Genomic DNA, 25,497 nt, shown 5'->3' on the forward strand with positions numbered 1-25,497 from the left:
TAAATATGTAAATTATAAAGAGAGCTGTAACTATACATTTATACAGATTTTAAAAACTATAAGAGAATGCTATAATGTTCTGTATATATCTTTAAAACTTTTAAAAAATGAATGATTTTCTAAATATAAAAATTTGAATAGTATATATGGTATGGTCCTCTTCTTATTAAGTATATATTTACATGTAAATATTCTCAAGAAATGTTCAAGTATTTCACAAGTGATTAACTATGGGATAAGAATTTAGGAATTTTTATTATTTTCATTCATCCAAGTTTTCTAGTATTCAATAGTGAATGCAGATTTTAAAACTACTAAGGACTGGTGGGGGAGGGACAGAGGAAGCACCCATGGGTCACACATGCTTCAGGGCCCTCTCCAAGTGAACATCCTAGTCCTCCCACTGTGAACCTTCTTGCTCTGACAGGGAGCTCCTGGCCGCCATACTGTGTGACATCTTTAAACTCCATTCTCTCCCTTTCCTCCTTCGGGGAGCTGTTTCTCTGACTTTCAGTCTTTTTCACCCTAGGACATAGACCTATGCAGCAATGAAGTCTTATCCCATCCCTGGGCCCATCTCCAGACCCCCAAAGTCCAGTCAGGGCCCAGTACATGGCCTCCTGCTTCTGGGAGAGGAGGGCTGAATGCAGGGGGCACAGGTAGAGCTGGGGCATTGGAGTCACACAGGCATGGATTCGGTTCCCCTGTCTGCTTCGTACTGCCTCTATGGACTTGGTCACGTTCCCCAGCCTCTCTCACCTTTAGTTTGTTGGCGATAGTGCCATGTCATAAAAATGAGGTGAAGTGTATAAAGCAAACATCACATACTAGGCGCTTTAATGATGTTTGCTTTTGTAATATTTTTTCTATCCTAAATGGATCACTAAACATAAAAGGGAAAAGAGTCCATTTCCAGAAAACATCGAGAAGCACAGGAAAATCGATAAACCCTTAATTCTTTTCCATATAGCTGAGCAGGAAATTGATACTCCAGGCGTCTGTTATGTAGGACAACCCCGAATACTGATGTGGACAATCCGAGTCGCGGGGGCAGTGGGTTCCTCGAGGAGAAAGCTCCCTCGCCTGACATGCCATTTTCTGTCTCCCCACCTCTCCCTGCACGGATGCCTTCCAGCGAGATGAGTCAGAAAACGAGTAAGGAGGGCCCCCGACTCTCCAAGAACCAGAAGTTTTCCGAGCACTTCAGCATACATTGCTGCCCGCCGTTCACCTTCCTCAACTCCAAGCGTGAGATCGTGGACCGGAAATACAGCATCTGTAAGAGTGGCTGCTTCTACCAGAAAAAAGAGGAGGACTGGATCTGCTGTGCCTGCCAGAAGACCAGGTAAGTGCTCGGCACCGCCCACTGAGCACCGGGGCCAGGTGGCCCGACGTCTTTCAGCTCCGAGCCCCGCCCCCTCCTACTCTCCTCGGCGATGCTGGGGCCTGGCCTCTGCAAGCTGCTCTTCCCCCAGCCCGGGACAGTCGGCTCCCCGGCTCCCCGTTAGGTTCCGCCATCGGAAGGCGCCAGGCGGAGATCGGAAGGTGGGAGGGGGAGCAGGGCCTGCCTCCCTGTTTCCAGCTCCTGTCAGCGTCCCTTGAGCGGCAGAGGAGCGCCACGGCTCCAGCCTCCAGCTTCTTTTGGCCCTCTCAGCACCAGACGCCGTGCACCGTCCCCTCAGAGACCCAAGCGCCAGCCAGCTGCGCCCCCCGCGGTGGTCAGAGCACCAGCCAAGCCACGGTCCCCTCCGAGGTCCGAGCCACGGTCCCCTCCGAGGTCCGAGCCACGGTCCCCTCCGAGGTCCGAGCGTCAGCCGCGCCCCCGCCCAGAGGTCCGACCGCCAGCGGCCAAGCAGCGCCCCCCTCCGAAGTCCAAGCAGCAGCCTCGCAGCAGCCCCCAGAGAGGGCCAGGCACCAGCCGTGGGGGGTCCCCCGGCAAAGCTTCTAGGTTCTGGTAACACCATCTCTTCCCTTTTGTTTCCCCGGCCCTAAGGTTAGTAGCTGCTTCCTGCGTTGACTAACATCTGGGTTATCTCGGTCGTCCTCTCCCGCCTCACCAAATCTATGTCAAGTCCCTGCATTAAATCCCTTCTGTTTGAAATACTTAGTGTGGCTTCTGTTTTCCTCGTAGATGCCATTGGTACAATACTTCAGATGGCAGTATCCATTGTTTCTTTTGTCTAGTAGGACTGGAAGTGATTAATTGATCAATTCTGAGTGTCGACCATAGTAACAGATTGAATAGATTGAGGACCTTAATTCCTGTGTCTCAGAGAAAGGAGAAACGGCCATTCGAAGGGATATCTGTGTATGTGTAAAAGGAGCAGTTTAGCTATTTTGTCTGTCTATCCTCCCAACACACTTCATCTGCCCTTAATCTCATTCATTCATTCATTCATTCACTCATTCAGTCATCCAACAAACTTGACTGCATAACAGTAGAGTTCCATACACCATGCCGGGGGGAAGGAATAGAGCAGTGAACAAGCCAGGTCGTTTTGAGATTCACCAGGACCAAACAAGAGACTGGCTTGCAACAGTGTAGGGTTTAAATGCCCTAACAGTGTCACAATCGGTGTGTACACTGGGCTACGAGAGCCTGGAGCAGGGCTCTGCTTTTCAGAGGGGGTTAGGCTGGGATGAGTAGAGAGGCTAAAGGAAGAGGGATCCATACAGGAAGAGAAGGTGAGTCAGAGGAACACACATTCATCTGCTCCATCTGAGGCAGATCAGCTTTTTTTTTTTTTTTTTTTTTAGAGCAGTTCTAGGCTCACAGCAAAATTGAGCAGAAGGTACAGAGATTTCCCATGTACTCCCTGCCCACGCGCATGGCAGGCCAACTTTTTAGTACTATTAATATTTGGAAATGAAACTGTTTTATAAGTTAATAGTGGATGTCACTTGTATTTGAGAGTCTCATATCTACTCCGTTCCCCAGCGCCTGCACAGCACGGTTCTGTGTGTGCACGTCACATGATGTTTACAGGTAGAGGATGCAGAAGAATCAACTGGGGAGCACAGTAAATATGCCCCCCGAGACTCTAATTCCTTGGCAGACCGGTGAGGCCTGGGGATCTGCATTTTCAACAATTAATCTCCCCTCCACCAGCTCTGACACAGGTGGTACGCAGACCACACTTTAAGAAACACTGACCTACACATCATCCATAAATCCGTGACCCACATTATCTGTGATGTGTAGTAAAGAACTGTGGAAGGTAATATATTTATGCTTCTAAAGGTGAAAGCATTAAGGAGTGCAAGTCAGGTGAGGTTAATTTGTGAAGGAAGTAACGGGCTACCAGTTACTAAAACTGTAATAGGACATTGTATGCCAGGTACCTAGTCCTTGATTTAAGGCCTCCTAAGGGGTCTGAGTCAAAGGGGGACTAAGGTAAGTTTGGCTGTATGGAAGCGGTTAGGAAATGTGCAGAGGAAATTAATTATATGAGACATGCCATCTATGTTGGTGGCTTCAAGCCATCATCTATGGTGAGTTGTGGGATGCCTATTTGATGGATGGAGTTCAAGTAGAATGTGGAAAAGGGATGGAAGACAATGAGAGCAAACTTCACCTGAGCCACAGATTTGTCCGGACCCAGCCTTGCCGTTCGTTGCTTTTTCACTTAAATTTAAAAGGTGTCCTAGTGATGGCGTCTTTCGACTCCCTCGGTTAACTGTTCTCAGTGGCTGTCAGAGGAGGTACCTCTACAGGCTGTCATTGCCTCCTCAATCATCGCCCCTTACCTGGAATCCAGGGACCTGATGGGCTCCGTTCTTAATGTCTCACGGTGTCACGATGCACCATCTGGGCCCTTCCTAGGACACTCGTTGTTCCTTTTCAGATTCCCAGAAGTCCCAAGGCAAATGCATTGGAGCCATCACCCTACCATGCTTTCTCTTCCCTCTGTTGATACTGATTGACTCTCCTAAATCAGAGGGGTGAGGGGAAGGTTAATGGGGAGCAAAAAAAAATCACTCTTCAGCAGAGCTATTAAATTGCACTTGAAGAAAAGGTCGAAAAAGGTTTTTGAAGCAGCCTTGTTTTCTGAAATGGTGCCTTCCCGAGGTCAAACGATTTTGACAAAGGCCTTTTGAGTCGTTAGTAATCCCCTGGATGGATGAATCTTCTCAAAATCTAGAGAATACTTAAATCTTAGGATCCAATTTAGGAGCCCCTGCTTCCTGATGGAACACGGTGGCGTTCTCATATTTAATGTGGGGAAACCCTGGCATCTCCCTCTTCATTTATCCTGCTCTTACTTCTCCAATTTTAGGATTTCGCAGGTCATCCTTGCCTTTAGGGATAACCCGAGTTTCCTGGGCTGTGCTGCTTTTGGCTCCTCAGTGCTCCCTTTTTGAGAGCTGGGGATCTGCAGTTTTCTGAAGACCACTGTGGCTGTGAGCGGCTGATCTGGGGCCGGTCATACATATTTGGGCAGTGCCGTGTGTGCCTTTGACTCATTCGTTCACAACATGTCTTGTACCGAATCGAGGCCGGCACACCAGAGGCCTGGAGGACCAATTTATTTCCGCATCTGTTTGCAAGGCAATTTCTCAAGTCCATGTGCACAGCACTGTACTAGGCTCTGGGCAATCCAGGGAAATGACGCACGCACGCCTCGGTCTAGCGGCTCAGGTGGTATTTATGAGTGGTCCATCCCATCCCTCCATGATGCTGCTATTCCCTCCAGGAACAACCCTGAGCTCGGCTGCCTCCACGCTCAGCCCACATTCTGTGGTCTCACCTGCCTGATCCTTCCCCTCCATTCTCTCTTCTCACTTCAGCAGATGATAAAAATCATAGCCAGGGAAAGACAACTGATTGTTAGAAGGTAGAGGTTCTAAGTGGCTTCAGGTTCTTCACAGTATATAGTGTTTAGGAGGCAGAGAATACTCATTCTCAAACCAAAGCAAGCCAGTTTTGGTGTTTTATTGACCATCTACTGTTCTGGGCTAGGAATGATTACCTTGCTTCTAGGGTTTAGGATAAACACACCAACTGAATGACACTCTACTTTCTCTTGTAATTGTAGAAGAAAATTCATATTTGTATGCTGTTTTGGGTTTGATTATGTGTAGCATAATATATTTGAGATTGAACCACGTTGTCGCATGAATCAATAGTTCTTTCATGTTTATTGCTGAGTAGTATGGATGTACCTATCACAGTTTTCCATTCACCAGTTGAAGGATATTTAGGTTGTTTCCAGTTTGGGGCAATTATGCATAAAGCTGCTATAGACGTTCATGTGAGCATAAGTTTTCTTTTCTCTCGAGTAAATGACTAGGAGTGTTGTTGCTGAGACTTATGATAGGTTTATGTTTAAATGCGTAAGAAAATGCTACATGGTTTTCCAAAGTGGTTGAATCATTTTGTACTCAGACTAGCAACGTGGGATGCTCTGTGTTCTTGTCAGCACTTGGTATTGGTAGCTTTTCCAATTTTATTCATTCTAATAGGTGTGTAATAATATTTTATCGTGGTTTTAATTTTGCATTTTCCTAATGATTAATGATGTTGAGAATCTTATAATGAGCTTATATGTCACCCATAAAATACATTTATTGGTGAAATGTGTGTTCAATCTTTTGCCCATTTTAAAAAGTGAGTTATTTCCTTAGTATTGTGTTTTGAGAGTTTTAAAACTATATCTGGGTAAAGTCTTTTATCAAATATATGTTTTGCAAATACTGTGGCTTACTTTTTTATTTTCTTAATAGTGTCTTGTGTTAAACCAAAGTTTCGAATTTTGACAAAGTCCAATTTTACCACTTTTTTTTGTAGGTTATGCTTTTTGTACTGTATAAAAGAATTCTTTGCTTAACCCAAGGTCATAAAGATTTCCTCCTTATGCTTTCATCTAGAAATTTAAAAAATTTTAGGTTTTACATATACGTTATTACACATTTTGAGTTATTTTTTTATTTAAAGTGGTGTGAGGTATGAATTGAGGTTCGGTATCATTTGCATATGCATTTTCAATTGTTCTAGCACCATTTGTTGAAAAGATTCTCCATTGAATTACTTTTGCAACTTTGTTAAAAATCTGTTTACCATAACATGTGAGTTTATTTCTATTTCTTTCATTTGCCCATTTTAAATTTATATATCTTTGTCCATCTTTAATTTATATATCTTTCCTTTTGCCAATACAACACTTAATTACTGCAACTTTATAGTAAGTATTAAAATCAATTGGTGGGAATGCTCCAATATTGTTCTTTATTTTTAAAATTATTTTTGGCTATTCTAATTCCTCTATTTTTCCATATAAATTTTAGTGTTAGTGTGCCAACTTTTACACTACATCCTGAAAGGATTTTGAATGGGATTTTGTTGAGTTTATAAATCAATTTAGGGAGAACTGTAACACTACTGAATCCATTAACATGGCATATCTCTCCATTCGTTTAGATCTTTTCTGTAGTTTTCAGTATATAGATCTTGTACATAATTTGTTTGCATTATACCTAAGTATTCTATACCTTTAGATGTTACTAAAATAGTAGTTTTCGATTTTTAATTTTTCATTGCTAGTATATAAAAACAATTGATTTTTGCATATTAATCATGTATCACGCGATCTTGTTAAATGTACATATTCTACATTTTATCATTGGTAGACTATGGGATTTTCTACATTGACGATCATATTGTCTGTGAATAGAGATGATTTTATTTTTACTTTTCAATCTGTATGCTTAGTTTTTGCATATGATTTAAATTGCTGTTGCACTTAAAACAGTTGCTTCTTAGAGAAATATTTTAACAAGATTAAGTCCTTGACAAATTGGCTTTCTGGATCACTCAAAAGGGTTAAAGTCTAAAGGCTTGAGCCTAACTAGATAAAGTACTTGGATTGGGTTGTAGGTTTATGTCTGTTCTTTCTTCAAATTCTCATTTCAAGATACGGTTCCTCTTTCCTCATGTTTCTTTGACTGACATGCTCTATCATTGAACTAATGAATGGGCATGATTGTGATTTGGATATAAGAATCAAAGTTTCTAATCACCACTAGAATTATTATAATGGTGAGTGCCCAGGATCACCTGGTACTGATGTCATTTTGATGCTTAAGAGAGATGGGTACATCTATGATTAAATCTATGGATTAGATTTACCTGTTGGATTCATTTCCAGTCTACATTTAGGTCCAAGCCCTTCTTGGCAGGAACTCGCAACTGGAGGAGAAGTCGTTTGATGTTTGCCCATACGTGTGCATGAGCCACTTCCTTTCCCAGCCCTATGTGGGCTTGAGCAGTTCGTTTCTTCTGCTCTGCTCTGTGGGCAGTCTTTATCATTTTTACCCTTCAAAGCTATGCTACAAGATGATTAGGACTTTTTATACAGGGCCTAAGTTTTGCATCACAGTAACTTGTTATATTCCTATTTTGAGTTGGCCAGTGGGTATGTTGTAGGCAGAGAAGCCGTCTCCCGTATCTGCAGAATCATCTTCACTGTCAGTGGTTAGGAGCTTTGGCAGTAGCTTTTTGACTTAGGGCCTTCATACTTCTTGCTGAGCAGATGGCCACCACCTTCCTGGGCTTTACTGGTGCCTCCACTGCTACATTTTAGACACCAGGGGGTCCATCTCCCTTGCCGAAATGTGCATGAGTCAGGAGCAAGGACTCCATCTTACACTCATATCCTCAGGGCCTGACTCAGGGCTCGGCTGATGTTATTGATTGAGTGAGACCTATAAATACACCTAGTCTGGCACAGTGGGAAGGGTAAGGAGTGTCTATCACGCTTGAGTGAGCAGTGGGTCCAAGTTACCTCTTCTCTCTCAAAACCACATGTTTTCCCATCTATAAAATAAGGATATTTTCTACATCATTATTGATTGTTATAATGTGCTTAGTTTATTATCTTAGGGTACTAGGTAAGTGGATGTTATTAGAACTGTTACTTCATGGATACACTGTGTCATTCAGTCCTAACTACTAGCAGATCCTCCCCAACTCAGTTGCTTCCTCTTGCTAAAATGGAAATCCAGGGCTGTCGCTGCATAGTTTACCCATCCCCACTGCCATCAACGTGGCTGCCGTTGCCGGTGAAGTGCCAGTTAGATAATTAGACGTTCATGTTATCTAAGGTGCTACCATAGCTGATTGCAGTGGTACCTGAACAGGGTGAACCCAGGATCTGTGGGCCTCTATGCCACCATCAGCATCCAGAGTTTTATATTCAGCAAGATCTATGTGGACTTCTAATATGAAAGACTGTCCCATGTTGGCAAGTCATAGAGACAATTCAAAAAAATGTACATATTTCCTCCCAGTTTTCAAGGGATGTGTTCTAAACGTCCAAGCTACAATTTACTCTGCACATTTCAATAAATGATTTCATTCATTTTTCCTAACATATTCAATCCTGCCTGGAGGACACCAGCACTGGTAGCTCGATATATAATTTTGGGTTTTGGAAAATGCTATCCTTAATACTTGAATGTGAATATAAATTTTATTTCTAATTTTTAAGTCCCTCAATTATAGGAAAAGTTAAGTGTTTAGTGTAAGATTATGGCACGTTCTTAATGCAAGCACCTTCGTGTTCTTTTCGTTTTTTTCTTGTGTGTTTTTAAATTAAGAACTTTGACGATGTTCTGAAACTACCTGACGTAGCCTCATTTTGAAGGTGGTCACATGAAGTTCTGTTGTATAAAATAAATTGCAGTTAATGTAATATAATCTCTCAGCTGGAGAATAAGCTTGTCTGGGCCCACATATTTATAATATCTTTCCTGGGTGTTATTTCCTTCTTGAACACAGTCTGTTCTCCATTGAAATAGAAACATGTCAATATGGTCATAATTTCATAATGCAAGTGCATAGACCTTCTGTGTATATGTGTGTACATTCATGTCTTTACATTTACAGGCAATAAAATTATTTTTTTTCTAGGAGCGAGGTGGTACATTGATTTCCTCTGTGTTTTTCTGTGTTCTGAAACTATCTGCAATTAAGTAGAAAATCAATAATTATTGTACATAAAAATAGAAGGACTTTAAAAGGAATATCTTTCCTAAGCTGAGACCAAGAAAAAAAATATTATATTATTTTGGCCAGATTTTACCAGCATTGAGAAATTAAAAAGAAGAATTCTAAGGCTGGATTTCTCAGAAGAATAATAACCTCAAAACTAGTCTACACATTTACAATTATATTAATCGATCATGGAGAGAGAATATCACTTACCAGTGTCATGCTTTTTTTTTGTTTCTCTTTGTAAATCAGATTGAAAAGGAGGACCAAGACGACCCCGAGGAAGAAGTGACCAAAGAGGAGTTTCAAGTGAATGGATGGCCTCCGCTCCTGGACCCAAGACTTCCTGACCCCCGCGCCCTTGGGGAAGTCCTCCGGCTTCGAAAATGGCGCCTGCTGATACGGCAACTGCCGATGCTCAAGCCGGGCAGCCTGCCTGGAGGTGAGAGCGGGGCACCTCTGTGTTATGCTCCGGTCAGTGGGTCCCAGCAGCACCCTTGGGCGCCAAAACTCAGTGCATGGCTCTTTCGGTCTCACCCGCAGTTCTTTCTCCCTGCCCCAGGATGTACACAGACCGCCAGGGATTTGGGATCGAAATGGCCCAAGTGCCGGCCCAGGCGCTGTCCTCCAACCTCTACCCTTTCCTGTCCCTGGCATCCTGTCGATCCGCGACCTTCTTCTTTGTCATGAGTCCTCTACCTGGGATCCATTTCCCCTCTGTGCCATTTGGTTTCTGTTTGGCCTCAGCTCCTGTGCTAGCCCACAGTCAGGCATGACTGGTTCTAGGGAAGATCCACATTCTTTTCTGAGTAAGGTATTTGTCTATAGCATATAATCCAGAGAGGCAAAGAAATCCCCAAGGGAGGGCCTGAATTGTCTAACTCCACAGCTGAGATGCAGACACTGTGCCCTGTCAGAAGCTGAGAGAAAAGGCCTGAGGAAGCGGCTCCCTCCCACTCACTCCCCAGGGCCTGTTTCCAGCCTCACGCAGGGATTCGTGAATGTAGCCTCCTGGCCCCAGCCTGAGGTGAGAGAGCAAACAGCCTAAGTTCCTGCTTTTGAGTTTGTCCAACCCACCTGGATGGTCTTCACTCTAAAATTCGTTGTGTTGTAAATTATGTAGCTTTGGGCAGGTAAACGACCTCACTCATGCTGCCCTGCTCCCATTCTTTCTCCAGTCTCTCATCAGACAGGTGATACTGGCCTCCCACCTCTCCACCTCCCTACAGGGGCAGATGGCCCCAGGGCACTTTCACAAAACCAGAAGGGATGCTCAGAGAGTTTCTGTTTCCAGGCCACAGTACCCAAATTCCTGGGGAGGGGTGAATCCTGGTACTGCTATTTCTGTCTGATACTGTAGTGGGATCAGGAAAAACAGAAGAGGAGCTTGGCCTTGGGGAGAGGAGAATTAAGTGGGTAGAAGGGGGAGTTAGGGGAGATTAAGCAGTCCAAGACTTCCCTCCCTGTGTAGGAGGCCATTCAAGGGTCTTTCAGGGTCTGAACCTGGAGCAGGGTTGGGGGGTGACTTTTCATCTCTCCTCTGTGTTTTACTCCCCCCGCTGTCTGTCTGTAGCCCCAGGCTCTTGGGAAAGACTTTGATCTTGAGTATAGGCCCTTATTCAGGGCCACAGGGACTAATTCCCCACTCCGCCCTGGTTCCACCACACCCCTTACACACTTACACATGCTGCAGAAAGGTAGTTTGCCCACAACTCATCGCACGTGCGTGCGTGCGTGCGTGCGTGCGTGTGTGTGTTGGCTTTGGGCGAGTATCTTTGGGCTCTCATTTTTTTCCTCCCAGAATTGCTCCAATTCCATGTAGGGTTCATTCCCCCTGAGGACCTTGACCACTAAAGTTGATCACGAGAGAAGATTCCACTTTATTACTCTCCCTTCTAGGGCCCGCCTTTGGCTTAGGGTTCCACTGTAGGCCCAGCAGTGGCCTTATAGGACCCCCTCTTGAGCCGCTTTCCCTACTTGGCTCGGAGTTGGGGGATGAAAGGAGAGGAGTTGGAGCAGATCCGTCTCTCTTCAGGCCCCAATGGGGTCCATTCCGGAAGCCATCTCAGCTTGTTTTAAGCCCGCGCTTGGCTGATTAGTTTCTTGGCTCCTAAAGTTGGAACGTCAGCGTGAAGAATGCAGGCAATAGACTTCTCCCGCTTTGCCCTCCATTGCCTCCAGCAGTTTCCTACTTGGGAGGCCCATGGAGGAAATGTGGAGCCCAAACCGGAAGGGTACAAGGCTCATCGTTCTTCCAGGCTTGGTTCACTCAGCTCGTGACTCAGAGGCCCTTTTCACACGCTCTTGTCTTCTTTCTGTTTTCTGCTTTCGTACGTGTCAATAAGTTGTCATACCTGCTCAGTGTCCGTGCCCACCTTGGGGTCCTGTTGTTGTTCATTCTGCCTGGGATGCTCTGGGCCTAAGATTTTTGCACTGGTGACTTCAGCTCAAATACCGTCTCAGAGCCACTTCCCTTAGAAACTCAGAGCGGTTTCCATAGTTACTCTCTAGCCGATCACTCTAGTTTGTTTTCGTAGTACTTATCTCTCTCTGGAATTACCCCGCTCGTTTTTTTCACTTGTTTATTGCTTAGCTCCCTTTCCCCCTTTAATGTAAATTCCAGGATTGACAACACCTGTTTACTGTTATATCTTCAGTTCCCAGCACTAGTAAGAACTCAATAAACACTTGTTGACTGAATGGATGCTTGTTTGTTGTTGTGTTTTTTTATAGGAATAATTTTTCAAAAGTTTAGATACTTTTGAGGAGTCAAAGGTGTCTATTGTATTTAGTAGTGAGGAACTGCTGGTGACCTTGTAGGGCACCCTCTGCACGGCGCAAGTGGGAGGTAGGGAATAAGAATTCATGAAAGTAGATGCAACCCCCCAGCTAAGCTTAATCATGAGGGGAAGCAGAGGGTAGAACAAGACCTGGTGTTTTCCATGAACTGAGGAAATACATGAACTTGGTGAATGGTGCAGGGAAGAAGGCAGCAGAGTGGGGATATGAAGGAGGAGGAGGAGATAACTAACCGCTGGCATCAAGAACTGAGGATGTGGGAGGGGGGAATCTATTGGCACAGATGAGAGGCTCAGGCATGGATCAGAGGTCCCTTCTCACTGAAAAAAAAGGGAAGGAGGAAAGGAGAGCGTAGACTCTGCTGGGTTTGCAGTGTCGGTAGCAGGAGTCTGAGTCCATTCCTATCTGTGGCTTTGATTTTCTCTCGAAGTAGGAGATGAAGTGGCCTGTTCCCAATGGGGGGGGGGGGCGGTGCTGGTGTTGGGGTCAGAGATGTGAAGACAGTAGAGAGGGTTATAAAGAAACCACTTCCTTTTAGGTCTTTTAAATCTTCTTTAAAAATCTTCTCCAGATGAATTCAATTAATCAGTTAACTAATATTTTATAATTCGAAGCAATATTTTGCCACTAAGTCATTGCCTACAATGTCATATTTAGATGTAAATCCCAGATCTAAACTTGAGACCTATACGGTCTCAGATGGAAGATGAAAAAGTTGGTGAAAGAAAGGCAGAGTCTGATCTTCCCGAGGAATAACGAACCACCAGGAAGCTTTCACTATGGGAAGCTGCAAAATTTCCACCAGCTTACAGTGAGATGGGGCTGTGCTCTGAGACAGTAATTCGTTGAATGTCATCTGGGCTGCTGTTCCAACATCAGGCAAATGTGGAAACTCATGCCTAGAAGAGACCCAGGAGGGCTTCTGGCCCGACTCCACAGCACATGTCTCAGCCCTATTATAAACACCAGTAATGGGTACTTATTATCTCTGCTTAAATAAAATGAAGTGTTCTTAATGGACAAAGATGATTCTGTTGACCCGACGGTAGGGTGTACAGTTGTAATCTGGAGAGGTTTTGCATGCTCGCTCTTCTTCCTTGTGCCATAGGTACACACTTGCAGGGACGGTGGCTAAGAATAGTGACAAAGAGCTTCTTTTTGCTGAGCATCAACTTGGATCCCTTCTATACCACTGAGTGGTTTATGTTTGTAAATGGGAGAGGTTGGTCATGGCCCCCATGGCCACTGAAACTATGACCTTGACTATATTGCCATCATGCTGCAACCTAGAAGTTTCTAATCTGAGCTTGGCAGAGCCCAAAGATAGCTGGAGATTCCACTCTATGAGATGAGAGGAAGACGAAGTCAACAGGGCTCCCGGCCACATGTTCACGTCATCCAAGGCTGTTTTTAGGGTCTACATAGACTTCTAATTTTATGTAGACAAAGGGTTCCTGGGGTAAAAGAGTCTGACAATATCCACTTTCAAGACTGAAAGTAAATATTGATGGAATACTTCCGTTAGTGATTTTCTAAATGATTTGTTGAATTGAAGAGTGTACTATCTCTCATTACATCATAGGTTTGGGTTTAGTTGACTGGTATTTCAGAGACAACTTATTTCCTTTTATGCAATAATTCACCCACTACTAAGCTGAGTGTTTTGACTTTCCGTCTACTGGCTGGGTTTATTCAAAGCGCGGATAAGCAAAAAGCATAAATAAGCAAATAGTCTTGATAATTACTATATATATATTTTTTAATGCCTACAGCACCTGGTACTCCTAGGTGGTCTCCCATCCAAGTACTAACCAGGCCCAACCCTGCTTAGCTTCTGAGATCAGATGAGATTGGGCATGTTCAGGGTGACATGGCCATAGACTATACCTATATTTACATTTAATATGGTACTAAATTTATTTCTGTTGCATATACTACATTAACTATACAAACTACATTAATAATGCATAAAATAGGTTTGAGGGGGGTAGAGAAAAAGGGAGACCACAGGTAAATTGGTGGCCTTACTTCATAGCAAATCAAGTATCTATGAGATTTGACTCATTTGGCTCAAAAAGATCTCTTAAAAATGAAACTAAGTTCTAAAAGAGTGTTAAATCTAATTACCAAAGTGACATACGCATTTCATGGATTTTGAAACACATGAACTGCCCCTAGTAGTCCATTTATAAGCTGTGGCTGGAAGCCTGTGGTACCCAGGGGTGATTTCTTGAGAGGCTGGTGGGCTTCTTTCTAGAACACAAAGGCTATACATATTTTTAGAGATAAAGGTAGATAACCTCAAGTAATTAAGGTCTGCAAAGAAGATATTCTCTTATGGCAAAAGTGTCTAAGTTTTTAAAGGTTTCTTTAGCCAGGAGATGTAAGCTAACCAGGAAGAAAGGGTAGGAAAGAGTGCCTGGATTCATGTTTGAGGAGGTGGTTGATGGCAGTGGAAGCCTTTTCTGTGGTAGGTTAATGACAGACATTCCTAATAAAGGTAGGAAGTTATTTGCATCTGGGTCCATGTCTGAGAAGGTGGCTGATGGTGGTGGAAGTCCTCTCCGTGGTGAATTAATGATGCATATTTCTGTTAAAGATAGGAAGTTATTTGCAATAGCATTAGCCAAAACAGCCCTCGTTGCAGAAGGTAAGGGCTTTTGGGGCCATTCTGTATTAATGAAGCCACACTAGGGTCAATATTAGAGACAAATATTTCATCAGATATTGAAAATACTACCTTGGCACAGGTGGTGATCCATGAATAGCTGCATGTTGACCTCCAGGCTAATCTATTTGATTAATGATGAAATGGAGACATCCCTCTTGTGTCCCACCATCAAGGAAGGTTGGGTCATCAGAGGGTGTGGGACCCGATAGGCATTCTGGCAACTGTTCATCAATTAAATCATGTTTGCAGGCAGATCAGAGGGCAAAGTTTCTCCTGACACCTCATATGTCCCTCTACCTAGGTGCGAGCCCACTCACAACGAATCCACTTTCAGGCATGCCTCCTCTGTATCAAGAAAAAGATGATGGGTTCAGTGGGGAGCAGATGGCCCCAGGACCTACCAGTGGCATCTCATGCTAGCCAGCCTGGCTTCTAGGACCTCTTATTGACGGGAATTATTTAGTAGATCTTCTTGGATTTTGTTTTATTTCTGAGATCTCTGAATTAAACCAATCTGTGGGTTACCTACCTACAATTCCTGTCTCAGGAAGGTAGCATCTCTCTTCTCTATAGGAAGAAATCTTAATGTACCAAATCTTGAAACCTGGTGCCTGGTGTCCTGGGCTTTTTTTTTTTTTTGTATGCATGGTGATCCATCAGACTTTTCATAATCTATTTTTGCTATAATTCACCCTTCATTTCTTAAATTCCCTGTGAACATTCCCCCCTGCAGCCGACAGCGTCTGTCCTTTCTCTCCTGGCTTATAAGCTGAGTCAGATCTTTTAACAGTTTTAGTTTTCTGCTGATGTAGATCATTAAGGATCTGTACGGCCAGCTGCAAGATTTTGCATTTATTTTCAACCAGGGTTTTAGCTGTAAGCAGTAACAACAACAACAAAAAATCATTTTCAAACTTTTTTCTTCCAGCTGATGTCTTGCTGACACCTCATTATTTAACTTGATATGTAAGTGATGTCTGTTTTCTTCAACTCTTGGTAATGCGGATTTTGGTACCACCTGACTTTCCTGACTTTTCATCTTCTTACTAGGGTAATCTGTCAACTAACTCTTTATTTTCAAAACAATCCTGTCAGTTTCCTTCCCTGAGATTTTTCTCCTCTGATGCAAAGGTCAAGATGAAGTGGTTTCAGCTGCATAACATCATTCAGCATGCCAACACCGTTATTTTTCTAAGCTAAAGCTTCTGAGACTTGAGATCTTTTCTAGTGTACTCACTGATCTCTAGGTAGGGCTGGGAGGGCAGAAAGGGCTGGGGGCAGAAGGAGACTATAGCCTTCTCTCCACTTCAGGCTTCTCTGTGTCCTCCGACCGCCACCCTACTTTCAGCCTCTGTCTTCCTGCCACCTCTTTCCCTCGCTCATCTGTTTTCATAGAAGTTAAATTCACAAAAGATCTTGGTTTTTCGATTTCTGGCAGAGTCATTATCAATCTTTCTACATTTTTATTGCCCTGGGCTCCATACCGTCTTCAGTGCCTTCACCAGATCTTGTTCTCAGGTGCTGAGATTCTGCCCGAACCAGCAGCACTTCGACTCATGGAGGTCCTCACTGTCAGGTGACCAGAATGTTCCCTGATGTGGGTGCTGACCCACAGCCAGGTGTATCCTGATTCCAGGTCTCTCAAATCCCAGTTTCCTTTACTTTCCCAAATGGCCTGGTGCCAAGGTGCCATCATGCTTTGTAGATGTGTTCACCTGTGTTAGGACGGTTACATTATCGCTCAATCTACATCCTTAATTTGCTTTCACCTACAGTCTTAATTTGCTATCACTTGTACTATCTCAAATCTCCAGCACCCCCCATCCAAATACTTGAACCCAGTTTCTCATGTACTACCTTTCTTTTCTTTTGGGTAAGTTTCCCTGTTGTGAACTATTGGGGTCTCGCTAGGAAATATCTGGAGTTCAAAGGACTGGCTGGGATTATTTAGCACCAAAGCTTTTCTTTCTTCCTTGAAAAGCTTCTTTTCTGGACCCTCAAATGCGAGGGGCCAAAACGAAGAAGCTGCATCCTCAAAGCATTGAGATAGCAGAGCTGAGAGTGTCCAGAGTTTTTTCTGTTTCTCTTTGTTTATGTGCCTGCTTTCGTCAATCATGTGACCAGAGGGCATAAGGCTCTAGGACTTGCCTAACTTCAGACACCGCTTTAGCCCTTTGGTAAAGGAACAGTATCTATTTCTGAAGAAGGTGGAGGAGGCCAATCAAGAATGCACAAATATAACCACTGGGAGAATAACATAGAATTCTAGTATGACAGCTTTTTTCCTCCCCAACAGCATTTTGAAGATATCATCCTATTGTCTTCAGACCTCTATAATTGCCGATGAGAAATCTGCTGTCATTCTACTTGTCCTTCCATTGTAAGTAAATTACATTTTATCTTTGGTTGTTTTTGAGATTTTTCTCTTTGTCTTTGGTGTTCTAAAGTTTTACTATGTCACTCAAAATGGGCTTATTTTTATTTATTTTGCTCAGGACTCAAGTTTCTTCAATTTGAAGACATAAATCTTTCTTCAGGGATGTGCAAAAATGATATTATATAACCATCATAATGGCAAAAACAAAAAGTTATCAAGTGTTGACAAGGATATGTGGAAAATTCTCATAAGCGACTGATGAGAATTTATAAACTACTACAACACTTTTAGGGTGAAATCTGGGGGTACTAGCAAAGCAGGATACTTTATAACCTATCATCAAGTACCCATCCTAGAGAAAACTTGCATTCCTAGAAAAAGGAGATACATATAAATCTGTTTAATGAAGCATGGTTTGTCATTGGAAAAAAGACATAGAAAGAAATGAATAAAAATGTCCACCAATAAAAGAATAAATGAATGAATTGATAATAGCATATTCATAAATAACATCCTAAACAGCAGAAAAAACAAGTGAATCAGATATACCTACACCAGTTAGATAAATTTGGAAAACAAAATGAAGAATATAAAAAGCAAATAATAATATGATGCTCTATGTATCAGTTTGAACAACCCACCACACTGTAATTGCCAAATGAGCAGAAACCACATGATCTCACACTCCCTATAATGCAATATGATAATAATAATAATAATAATAATAAAAAGGACAACAAAATAAAAGGCTACACAATAAATAACTGTCCTCTTGGAAATCAAAAAGATTGGAAATAATTCCTGATTTGAAGAAATAACAGAATTTAAAAGCAATATTAAATGTTGCTTTTAAATTCTGTTATTTCTTCAAATGACTCTGCCAAATACAAATGTTTCTGGAGATATAAGTGGGAGACTAATAATAAGCCTGGGGTTTTTCCAGTGTTATAAGTCTTAAAAAACAAAAACACTTGCTCTGAGTCAGTTTTGAATTTGAATTGTACTGTGGCTTCTGCAGGTTTCTGACATAGGGAAAAAAGGGAAGAATTAGAATACATACTTCCTCCCAAACTTCCTTTAGTAATAGTAAGGAAAAGAACAGTAGAAGGTAATAGAATGTTGCAGAATGTGGAGGGATGTAAGATGGGCAGTATTAGGTGGAGGAAAACTCAGAGTGAAGGAGAGAGAGGGCATCTGGACCAGCCCTGTGCTGGGAGCCAGGGTGGCCAAGCACTGGCAGATGCCTGAAGCTCTAACAAGGTATGGCTTTGTGCCCTTGAATGAGCACAGCCAGACAAGTTTAAGGGGGAGGTAAAAATACAGGGGTAAGAGGAAGTCCTGTTCAAGGTGTGGGGCCTGGGTGAGAGGGAATGCAGAGAGTAGGGAGGAAGAGTAGTAGTAGACTCAGATGAGATATACCTCTGAATACCAACCCCTCAGAAAGAGGAATCAGGGCAAATACTGTCCCAAGGCAGCTATAGGGTGAGGCCTCAGTGTCCTGGCTTCCTCACTTGGGAAGGCCACAACTTTTTATTTAGTGGCAATAAAAAGGCAGGGGAATTCAATTACACAGAGCCTTCAAGAAGAAATGTTTCTCCTGCCTAAATTCAGGTGCTAAATACACAACAAGATGATAACCTCTACTATGAATAGTTTCCAACAGTGAGTTATCTGAGGCTATTACATCTCTGGGAATAACACCAGGGGTGCCATGACAGACTACTCGAAAGAACAAATTAGTGGGCCAGCCCCACTCGGACCCAATAAGGGAACAATATTTCTTCAGCTCACGTTTAGATTTTGGCAAAGCCAGACCCCACACTCAGAGTTTGCTAAGCTCTATCCTCCATGTCATCCAGAAGATATACAGTTACTACAGAATGCAAAATTGGGGAGGAAAGAACAAAATGCATTTTAATTCATGTAAAAATTGGATGTTAGCACAAAAATGTTAACTAGAAATTACTGAGTCATCTATGTTTGTCTGTTGTGGCAATAAAACCCTCTGTAGAAGAATCAAAAATATCTGGAAATTACTTGAAGCTGGCGATAACTAAATGTAATGTGCCTTGGATATTGTAACTAAAATATACCTTAATCTAATTCTTTTAAGGGTTGGCTCTGAGGATTGTCACGCGGTGAATATTGCAGAAATTATATAAAGCCCCCAAAGCTATTTTGTGTAAATTTCTTGAGTGGGAAGTTTCAACCACGATGTTTGTCATATTATTCCGGTAATTCTGGATGTTAGTTAATTTTATGTTCTGACATTTTGACTGGTTTTGGAAAAGCTGAGTTTTGTGCCCAGAGTTATTCTCTAAATGTTTAACGACTAGCTGTCTGGGTGAAAAGTTCTGATTGACGGCGTTTGCCAACTTCCGTGGTGTAAATGCTTCCACTACGGCTGACTGCAGGCTGTGAACACCGTGTCACGGGAAGAGATGTGCACGGTCGACTCTTCTGACGTGGCACGGGCCACCGTACGTACCTGTGGGCCTCTGTAAAACTACAGTTTTTAAACCCAAAATTCTGTTCCACGAATATACAAAGGCACCAGTGCAAGAAGAAATATGAAGGTAAAATAAAATCAATTCAAATTGGGGAGCTCAAATGGAGAAAATGACTAGGTTTTTTTTTGAAAATTTGAGAAGTGTTTTCTTTTTAAAATTCGTTTATAATCTACATTTTATTTTATTTTTATTAAGCAAATAAGCTATCTATCACCCTGAGTGTTCTGAACTCTTAGCTTTGTTAGTGCCTCCCCTAGAAGGAGTCTGGGGCTTCTATTTTCCGCCCCCAGATAGTAAGGTGATGCTGAGCAAAGAATCAATAGGACTTGCACACTGTGAAGCTGGTTTCAGGATGGCTGAACTGAGGGTCGAGAAAGAAAAAAAAGCAGTGGAGCCTTCTGGATTTTGGAGAGAGCTATGGTTTGGTATGATATTATAAAGCTTTTGAAAATTAACATTAATGAAAACAAGAAAAATAAGTTGTTCAAAACTGAAGAAATGGATTAATAAACTCTTAGAATAAGTCAAGAGGAACTTGTTACTATAGCATGAACTGGAATTATCAATAAGAATCCATGGACAGTTTTTAAAGGAGGCTTTATCTATTCTGTCCCTACTATGATTTGTACTATTGGGTATTTCTGCTGCCTTCCTGCCAAATTCCAGCCTAACATGCTTATTGGTAGAACTAGTGCCTGTGGCTTCTAAAACTATTCTCCAGTGAAAAAACCAAATACCTTTGGAGAATAGTTGATTCCATATTTCAGGACAGAGAAAGAATAAGGATTAGTTTGTGAATTCTAGATATCGAAAGAAGGCAAGGTTGCATTAGGGTATCAAGGGTCAAAAATCCGTAATGATGCAAAAGAGAAGATAAAATAGAATCACCTGAAAAACACACCTGGTTTCCAAAATCATTTCCTGAAAAAGCTGTATATTGATTAATGCAAGTTATATGAGACCTACACTTAAGCTTTTATAATGAACAGTTTGAAAATTGCAGGATGCCGTTATTTTCTATAAGGAGATGAACCTGAACACAATCAGAAAGAGCATCACAGGGCACTACTGACATTCCGAAGACCTCTGTGAAGTGTGGTTTATTTGTCAGAAAAGGCCGCTAGCAGATTGGAGAGAATCAGGAATTTTGGTGATGCCGGGCACGACCCTTAAGAGTTGTTTCTCTTATCTTCCCAGCGGTCGATTACAGTATTTCCTAAGTAGTGCCCCAGCAGTTGCACAGTGAACAGAGACAACCCCCGAAAGCCACACTGAGTTTTACCAACCGGCTAGCGCACATGCAGCCTTGCAAGTTGTGCCACGTTGCTTATGGCCATTTATCCAATGGTGCTTCAAGTTGCCCAGTCAGGAGCTCTTGCTACATTATTTTTATTGCCATGTGGCTGTGCACCTCCGATGGCAAAATCCAGATGGCAAATCCAGCTCCTCAACCTGAAGTAGCCGTCTTTATGCCTCACTCACTACAGTGGGAGAAAATCCTGTGGATGTCGCAAAATATTTTATGGACACCGATGAACAGAAAATTTTGAGTGGGCAATATCAAATAGAAAAAAAAAGCATGTTGGTGAAGAAATATCAAAACTAGTTACACAGTAAAATGAGAAAGATAAAATAAAGGGAAACTGTGCCATAAAAAAACAAATTTTAACTGAACTTCTCTTTCTAAGGAGATTTTAAAATAGAGGAAGGATAGGAAATAAGTGAAAGAACAGAAAACCAAATGATAATGAGTAAGTTTGGGAAAAACATGTCAATATAATGCCAGTTGATGGCTATAAGAACTAAATGTATGATAAAACAAGTGAAAAGGTCATTTTAACACTGATTGGTGCCTATTAATAACATCTGGTTCTTTACAAAATCTGTATCTTAGATACATACTATGGTTTACACAAAACTGGAAGAAACTCAACTAACGATAGGTTTGTCATCGATAAAGAATAGTAAGGCGTCAAACTTTTGCTCGTAGGAGGTCAAACCACTTTCCCTAAAGGAGGAGGTGGTGGAGGCCTGCTGGGGCCAGAAGCATTGTGGGAATGTCCAGTGGAAGGCATAGTGGAGGTGCTTGGTGGAAACTGCATGGGATTAAGGGAGGAACATAGAAGGAGGGGTTTGGGCTTTGCATAAATACAGAAATCCAAGAATGGGCATTTTTGAGCCTCTGAGCATTGGCCACGGTTGTTGTAAATCACTCAGATTGGCCTGCTTGCCCTGCTGATTCCACATGTGCCATTTCGTGATAACTCGCCCTGGGAGCTTCTGAGTCTAGAAAGCCCACCGCTCTAAACAAATTGTGCTTCTTGTTTCTGGCATCTCTGAAGAAAAGGTGAGACCCCTCAAAAGAGAGCGAAAAGGGAAGCTGTCAACATGAACGTCCTTCCTTGACTGGCTCTTTAAGCCACTGGACATAATTTGGGGCAGATTAAAGGAGCCTGGTCTGGACTCCACTGAGCACCTACTGCCTGGATGTACATAAAAAAAAAAAATCCAGAAGGCTCTGTCTCTAGACTTTCAGTGAACTGGAGACACAGGGGTCTTTGCAGATAATGAACATCAACTTGAAGAGAAGGGCAGACTTTCACAATTGCCGAGGAAGGCTGGTTTGTCAGCCTCATCATGAACACTCAGAAAATTCGGGGTATTTCGAGGGGTTCAAAGTCCTTCCTTCACAAGTTAGAAACCTGAAGTTGTTTTGGACCACTAACATAAGGTTATCCTGTTTCTGTAGTCACAGGCTGTTGAGTCCATAGTCAAAATGGCTTTCCACTTACAACTTCAACTTGGGTATATCCATCCCTCACTCCCACACCTCCCATGCTTTGCTTCCTTACTCAGACCGAATGGATTTTTATCACATAGTTTTTGATGCTGTTCTCCATCTTGATTCTTGCATTGCTGTCTGAACTTTCTGTAGCCCAACTCAGCTTTCCCTAAAGGTCCTGGGTGATGGCTTCTTTCTTCTTCATACTGAGACTCTCCTGCTCTAGCTCCTGCTCCTGGCTTTGTTCCTCTAACTAAAATCTAGTACCTATGGTCCTCCTTGCCACCATTCCAAGATATAAGTGTACCACATCGATCATCTCTCTCACCACGCAGTCGGTCCCTCTCTGTTCTCTTATACACCAGAAAACCTCTTGCCTGAATTAATTGTTTACTAGCATTAGTGACACAAAAAACGGATTCTGCAGTTTCTTACAAGATCAAGGGGAGTTTTGGAGTCAGAAATGTCTCCACGAGTAGGTTCTAATTACAGACCTATAGAACAAGTATAGACATTAGAGTTGATATTGTCCAATATGCCTAGTTTACGGGTGAAGGAACTGAGTCCCAGGGACGGTAGTGATTCTCCTCGAGTCTCTCAGAGACGCTGTACTGGAGGCTCCACTTCTTGACCTACCTGTTTGAGATATTTTCTATCATTAAGGACAACTTAATGAGTTCCATCATTCTAAAGGCCGTGAAAACAGATTTGAGTGGGGAGAGAATGGCAGGAAAAACAGATGGAAGGCTGTTGTAAAAGCCCAGGAAAGAGATGATGAGAAACTGGAGTCTAATGTCAAAAGAGTAGATAGCAATTCATTTGTCGAACTCAGAGTAAATTTCCTCATTTGCAAATGGCACAGAGACCCACCTGCCCCGTCCCTGTGCCTCCCAGGGACCAGACATTCTAAGCTAAAGGAGTACTATGCATGGTCAGGCAGAGACATGAGAGGGGTCTCCAGGCTGTCCAGCACGGAGGGAGCAGGAGGCATGTAGGGTCAAAGCGGGAGAGAAGACCACTTCCATGGCCTTAGGATTTCCTCGCCAAGTCTGGAACAGATGTTTACTGTACCTAAGAACTCAGCCCATGGTAAGGTTCCAGAGGAGGGCCCAACACAGAGTGTAACTGTCGAAAGCCCAGTGCTAATGGGTGTGCAAATACAACCATCCATAGCTGCTGTCCATGAGCCAGGAGCCGGAACCCGGAGGGCCGTGGAGGTCCGTGAGGGAGACCGTGAGGAGACACCTGGAGCAGAGAGGAGCAATGTGTCCCAAAGCATGGCTTGGAGCAGCACTGGGAACAAGGGCGTAATGCTGAGGAAATGCTAGGTTCTGAGGCTGGCCTACTGGATGGAGCGTGCATGCATTTGCAGTCTTCAAGGGGCTTTGTAGCACCACAGCCAACTCACCACACATGGGGCATTGTTAATTGCTTAATTACAACCAACTTCCAAGTATGGTTTTTGGAACAAACTAGATTGTTCCCATGTTCGGCCCAGCCACTCACCCATCAGCACAAACCAGGTAGATACCATTTTCTACCTTCCACGGACATGTATTAAAGATTTCTCGAGTCGTGCCCTGTCAGGTATCATGGAAGATAACATGTCATCTTATTTGGTCATCATGCAGCTCTTTATGATAGTACTTTAGGTGAGAAAAAAAAAAAATTAGGTTCAGATACTCACCCAAAAGACATGCAGCTGATATTTAGAGGATCTGAGATTCTGACATCTATGAAGTTCTACTCCTCAGCCCTCATTTCCTGGTAAATTGGAATGAACTGACACTGCCCAGCGTCCCCTGCAAGGCTGGCAGGCTTTAGGGATGCCTTTCCTCCGGGATGGGTGATTCCTGCTGTTGCTGCCCTCTCCCTCATATGAGTGGCCAGGATGCTCCTACCCGCTGTCTGATCATTGGTGGTGAGTCAGAGGGGATCGTAGGGTAGCGGCATAACCCAGCTACTCCACATTTCAGATCCAGGTGGGGCAAGCCCAGAGGTCGCAGGCCACAGCTTCAGACGAGAATCTGTATTGAGCAAAGTCCTGGTTCTCAACCTGTTCTGGCCAGGCTCCTGGTTTGTGCAGGATCTTTATTTCTCCTAGGTGTGTTCCATCATCCTTCTCATTCATCTTACAAACAAAACAAAACAAAACAAAACAAAACAAAAAAACAGTCATTATATTGAGTACTTACAATGTGCCAGACACTGAACTAAGCCCTTTAGATACACTTTCTAAATCTTCCCAACAACACTTTGAGATACATAGCTGCATTACCCATGTTTTATAGAAGAAATAAATCAGCTCAGAGACATTAATAGTTGCCCAAGATTCCAAAATCAGTAAGGAGCGAATCTGGGATTTGAACCCAGCAGCCTGGATTCTGGCTTTCTTGACTTCCAGATTGATCTGCCGTCCCCTAGGGTTCTTGATTTTGATCAGTTGCCTGACTCCAGACACTGCTCACAGCTCTTCTTCCTGATTTCAGCTCAGCGGCTCCCAGGCAACATCGGCTCCTCAATCTCCAGTTATGGTCTTGTGCTTTTCGAATTGATGGTGTCCTTCAACAGGACACCTCCTGCCCCAGAAGATTCCTGAAGCTCACTGGCGACACTGCCCATGTGTTTTGGCCTTAACTCTTTGGAAAATAGACTAAGCCCTGCTTCCGGCTGAGACCTATTCCAATGTTGAAAACCATGAATAACTCAGTTTTGAGTTTGTGCCTCAGAGAGGGCACGCAAAACAAACAAACAAAACCCCCCAAAAACAAAAAACAAAAAAATAAAGCCAGGCATTCTCCAAGTTGCCATATAATAGATGAATGTCTGTCTAGGCTGGTTTGTATCTGTTAAAAGACCTGCTGAAATCCAAATGAAAAATATCGGTTTATTGTGCTTTGTGTCAGTTGCATGTATTATTTATGCTGTAGAAGGCTGAAGCAATGAACACACACAACTGATTCATGGCTCAAAGATAATCGAAACATATCTTGACTCAAGGCAGGTGTATGGGGTTGGCTGGATCTCTCTCTTCCACATAGTCATTTAAGGACCTGGGGTAATACTGGCTTGGCTCTCCTTAGTACAGGGCTTCCGATGTCACTACTGCCATGTCCTTTGCAGTCAAGTAGAAGGAGGAAAGAGTATGGGAGGATGAATAAGGAAGACTTTCGTGGACCACAGATAGTGCATAGCATTTCTCTTCACATCCATTGGCTGAAGTTCAAACAGAGAACTTCCAGCTGCAAAGGAGGCAGGAAAATGCAATCCAGTTGTATGTCCAAGAAGAAGAAAACAGATTTTGGTGAACAATAAACTGTTGCTGCCACTCTCTACTACTCCTGATATGTAATAGTACATTCATATTTT

The 25,497-nt window shown here is 42.9% G+C and overlaps 1 protein-coding gene and 1 pseudogene across 2 annotated transcripts in view; one reads left to right on the top strand and one right to left on the bottom strand.

Moving 5' to 3' along the window:
* LOC107499640 (myelin associated oligodendrocyte basic protein) overlaps nucleotides 1–18,465 on the top strand; it is a 34,286-nt gene extending 15,821 nt beyond the window's left edge. Inside the window, exons 3-6 of one of the 2 annotated variants that reach the window (XR_001594330.2) lie at nucleotides 1,136–1,345; nucleotides 9,242–9,431; nucleotides 16,756–16,839; nucleotides 16,955–18,465. Coding sequence is in view for 1 of the 2 variants with exons in the window: in XM_016124047.2 (XP_015979533.1) it covers nucleotides 1,140–1,345; nucleotides 1,655–1,958 (510 nt within the window). In the remaining variant the exon portion in view is untranslated. Of the gene's footprint in view, nucleotides 1–1,135; nucleotides 1,346–1,654; nucleotides 5,461–9,241; nucleotides 9,432–16,755; nucleotides 16,840–16,954 lie in introns of those variants that run through there. The other variant, XM_016124047.2, reaches the window with a different exon arrangement.
* Nucleotides 13,552–13,670, bottom strand: LOC118602124 (annotated as a pseudogene).
* Nucleotides 18,466–25,497: the final 7,032 nt, after the last annotated feature.

Source organism: Rousettus aegyptiacus, unplaced genomic scaffold, assembly GCF_014176215.1.
Source record: "Rousettus aegyptiacus isolate mRouAeg1 unplaced genomic scaffold, mRouAeg1.p scaffold_m13_p_4, whole genome shotgun sequence".
Taxonomy (NCBI): domain Eukaryota; kingdom Metazoa; phylum Chordata; class Mammalia; order Chiroptera; family Pteropodidae; genus Rousettus; species Rousettus aegyptiacus.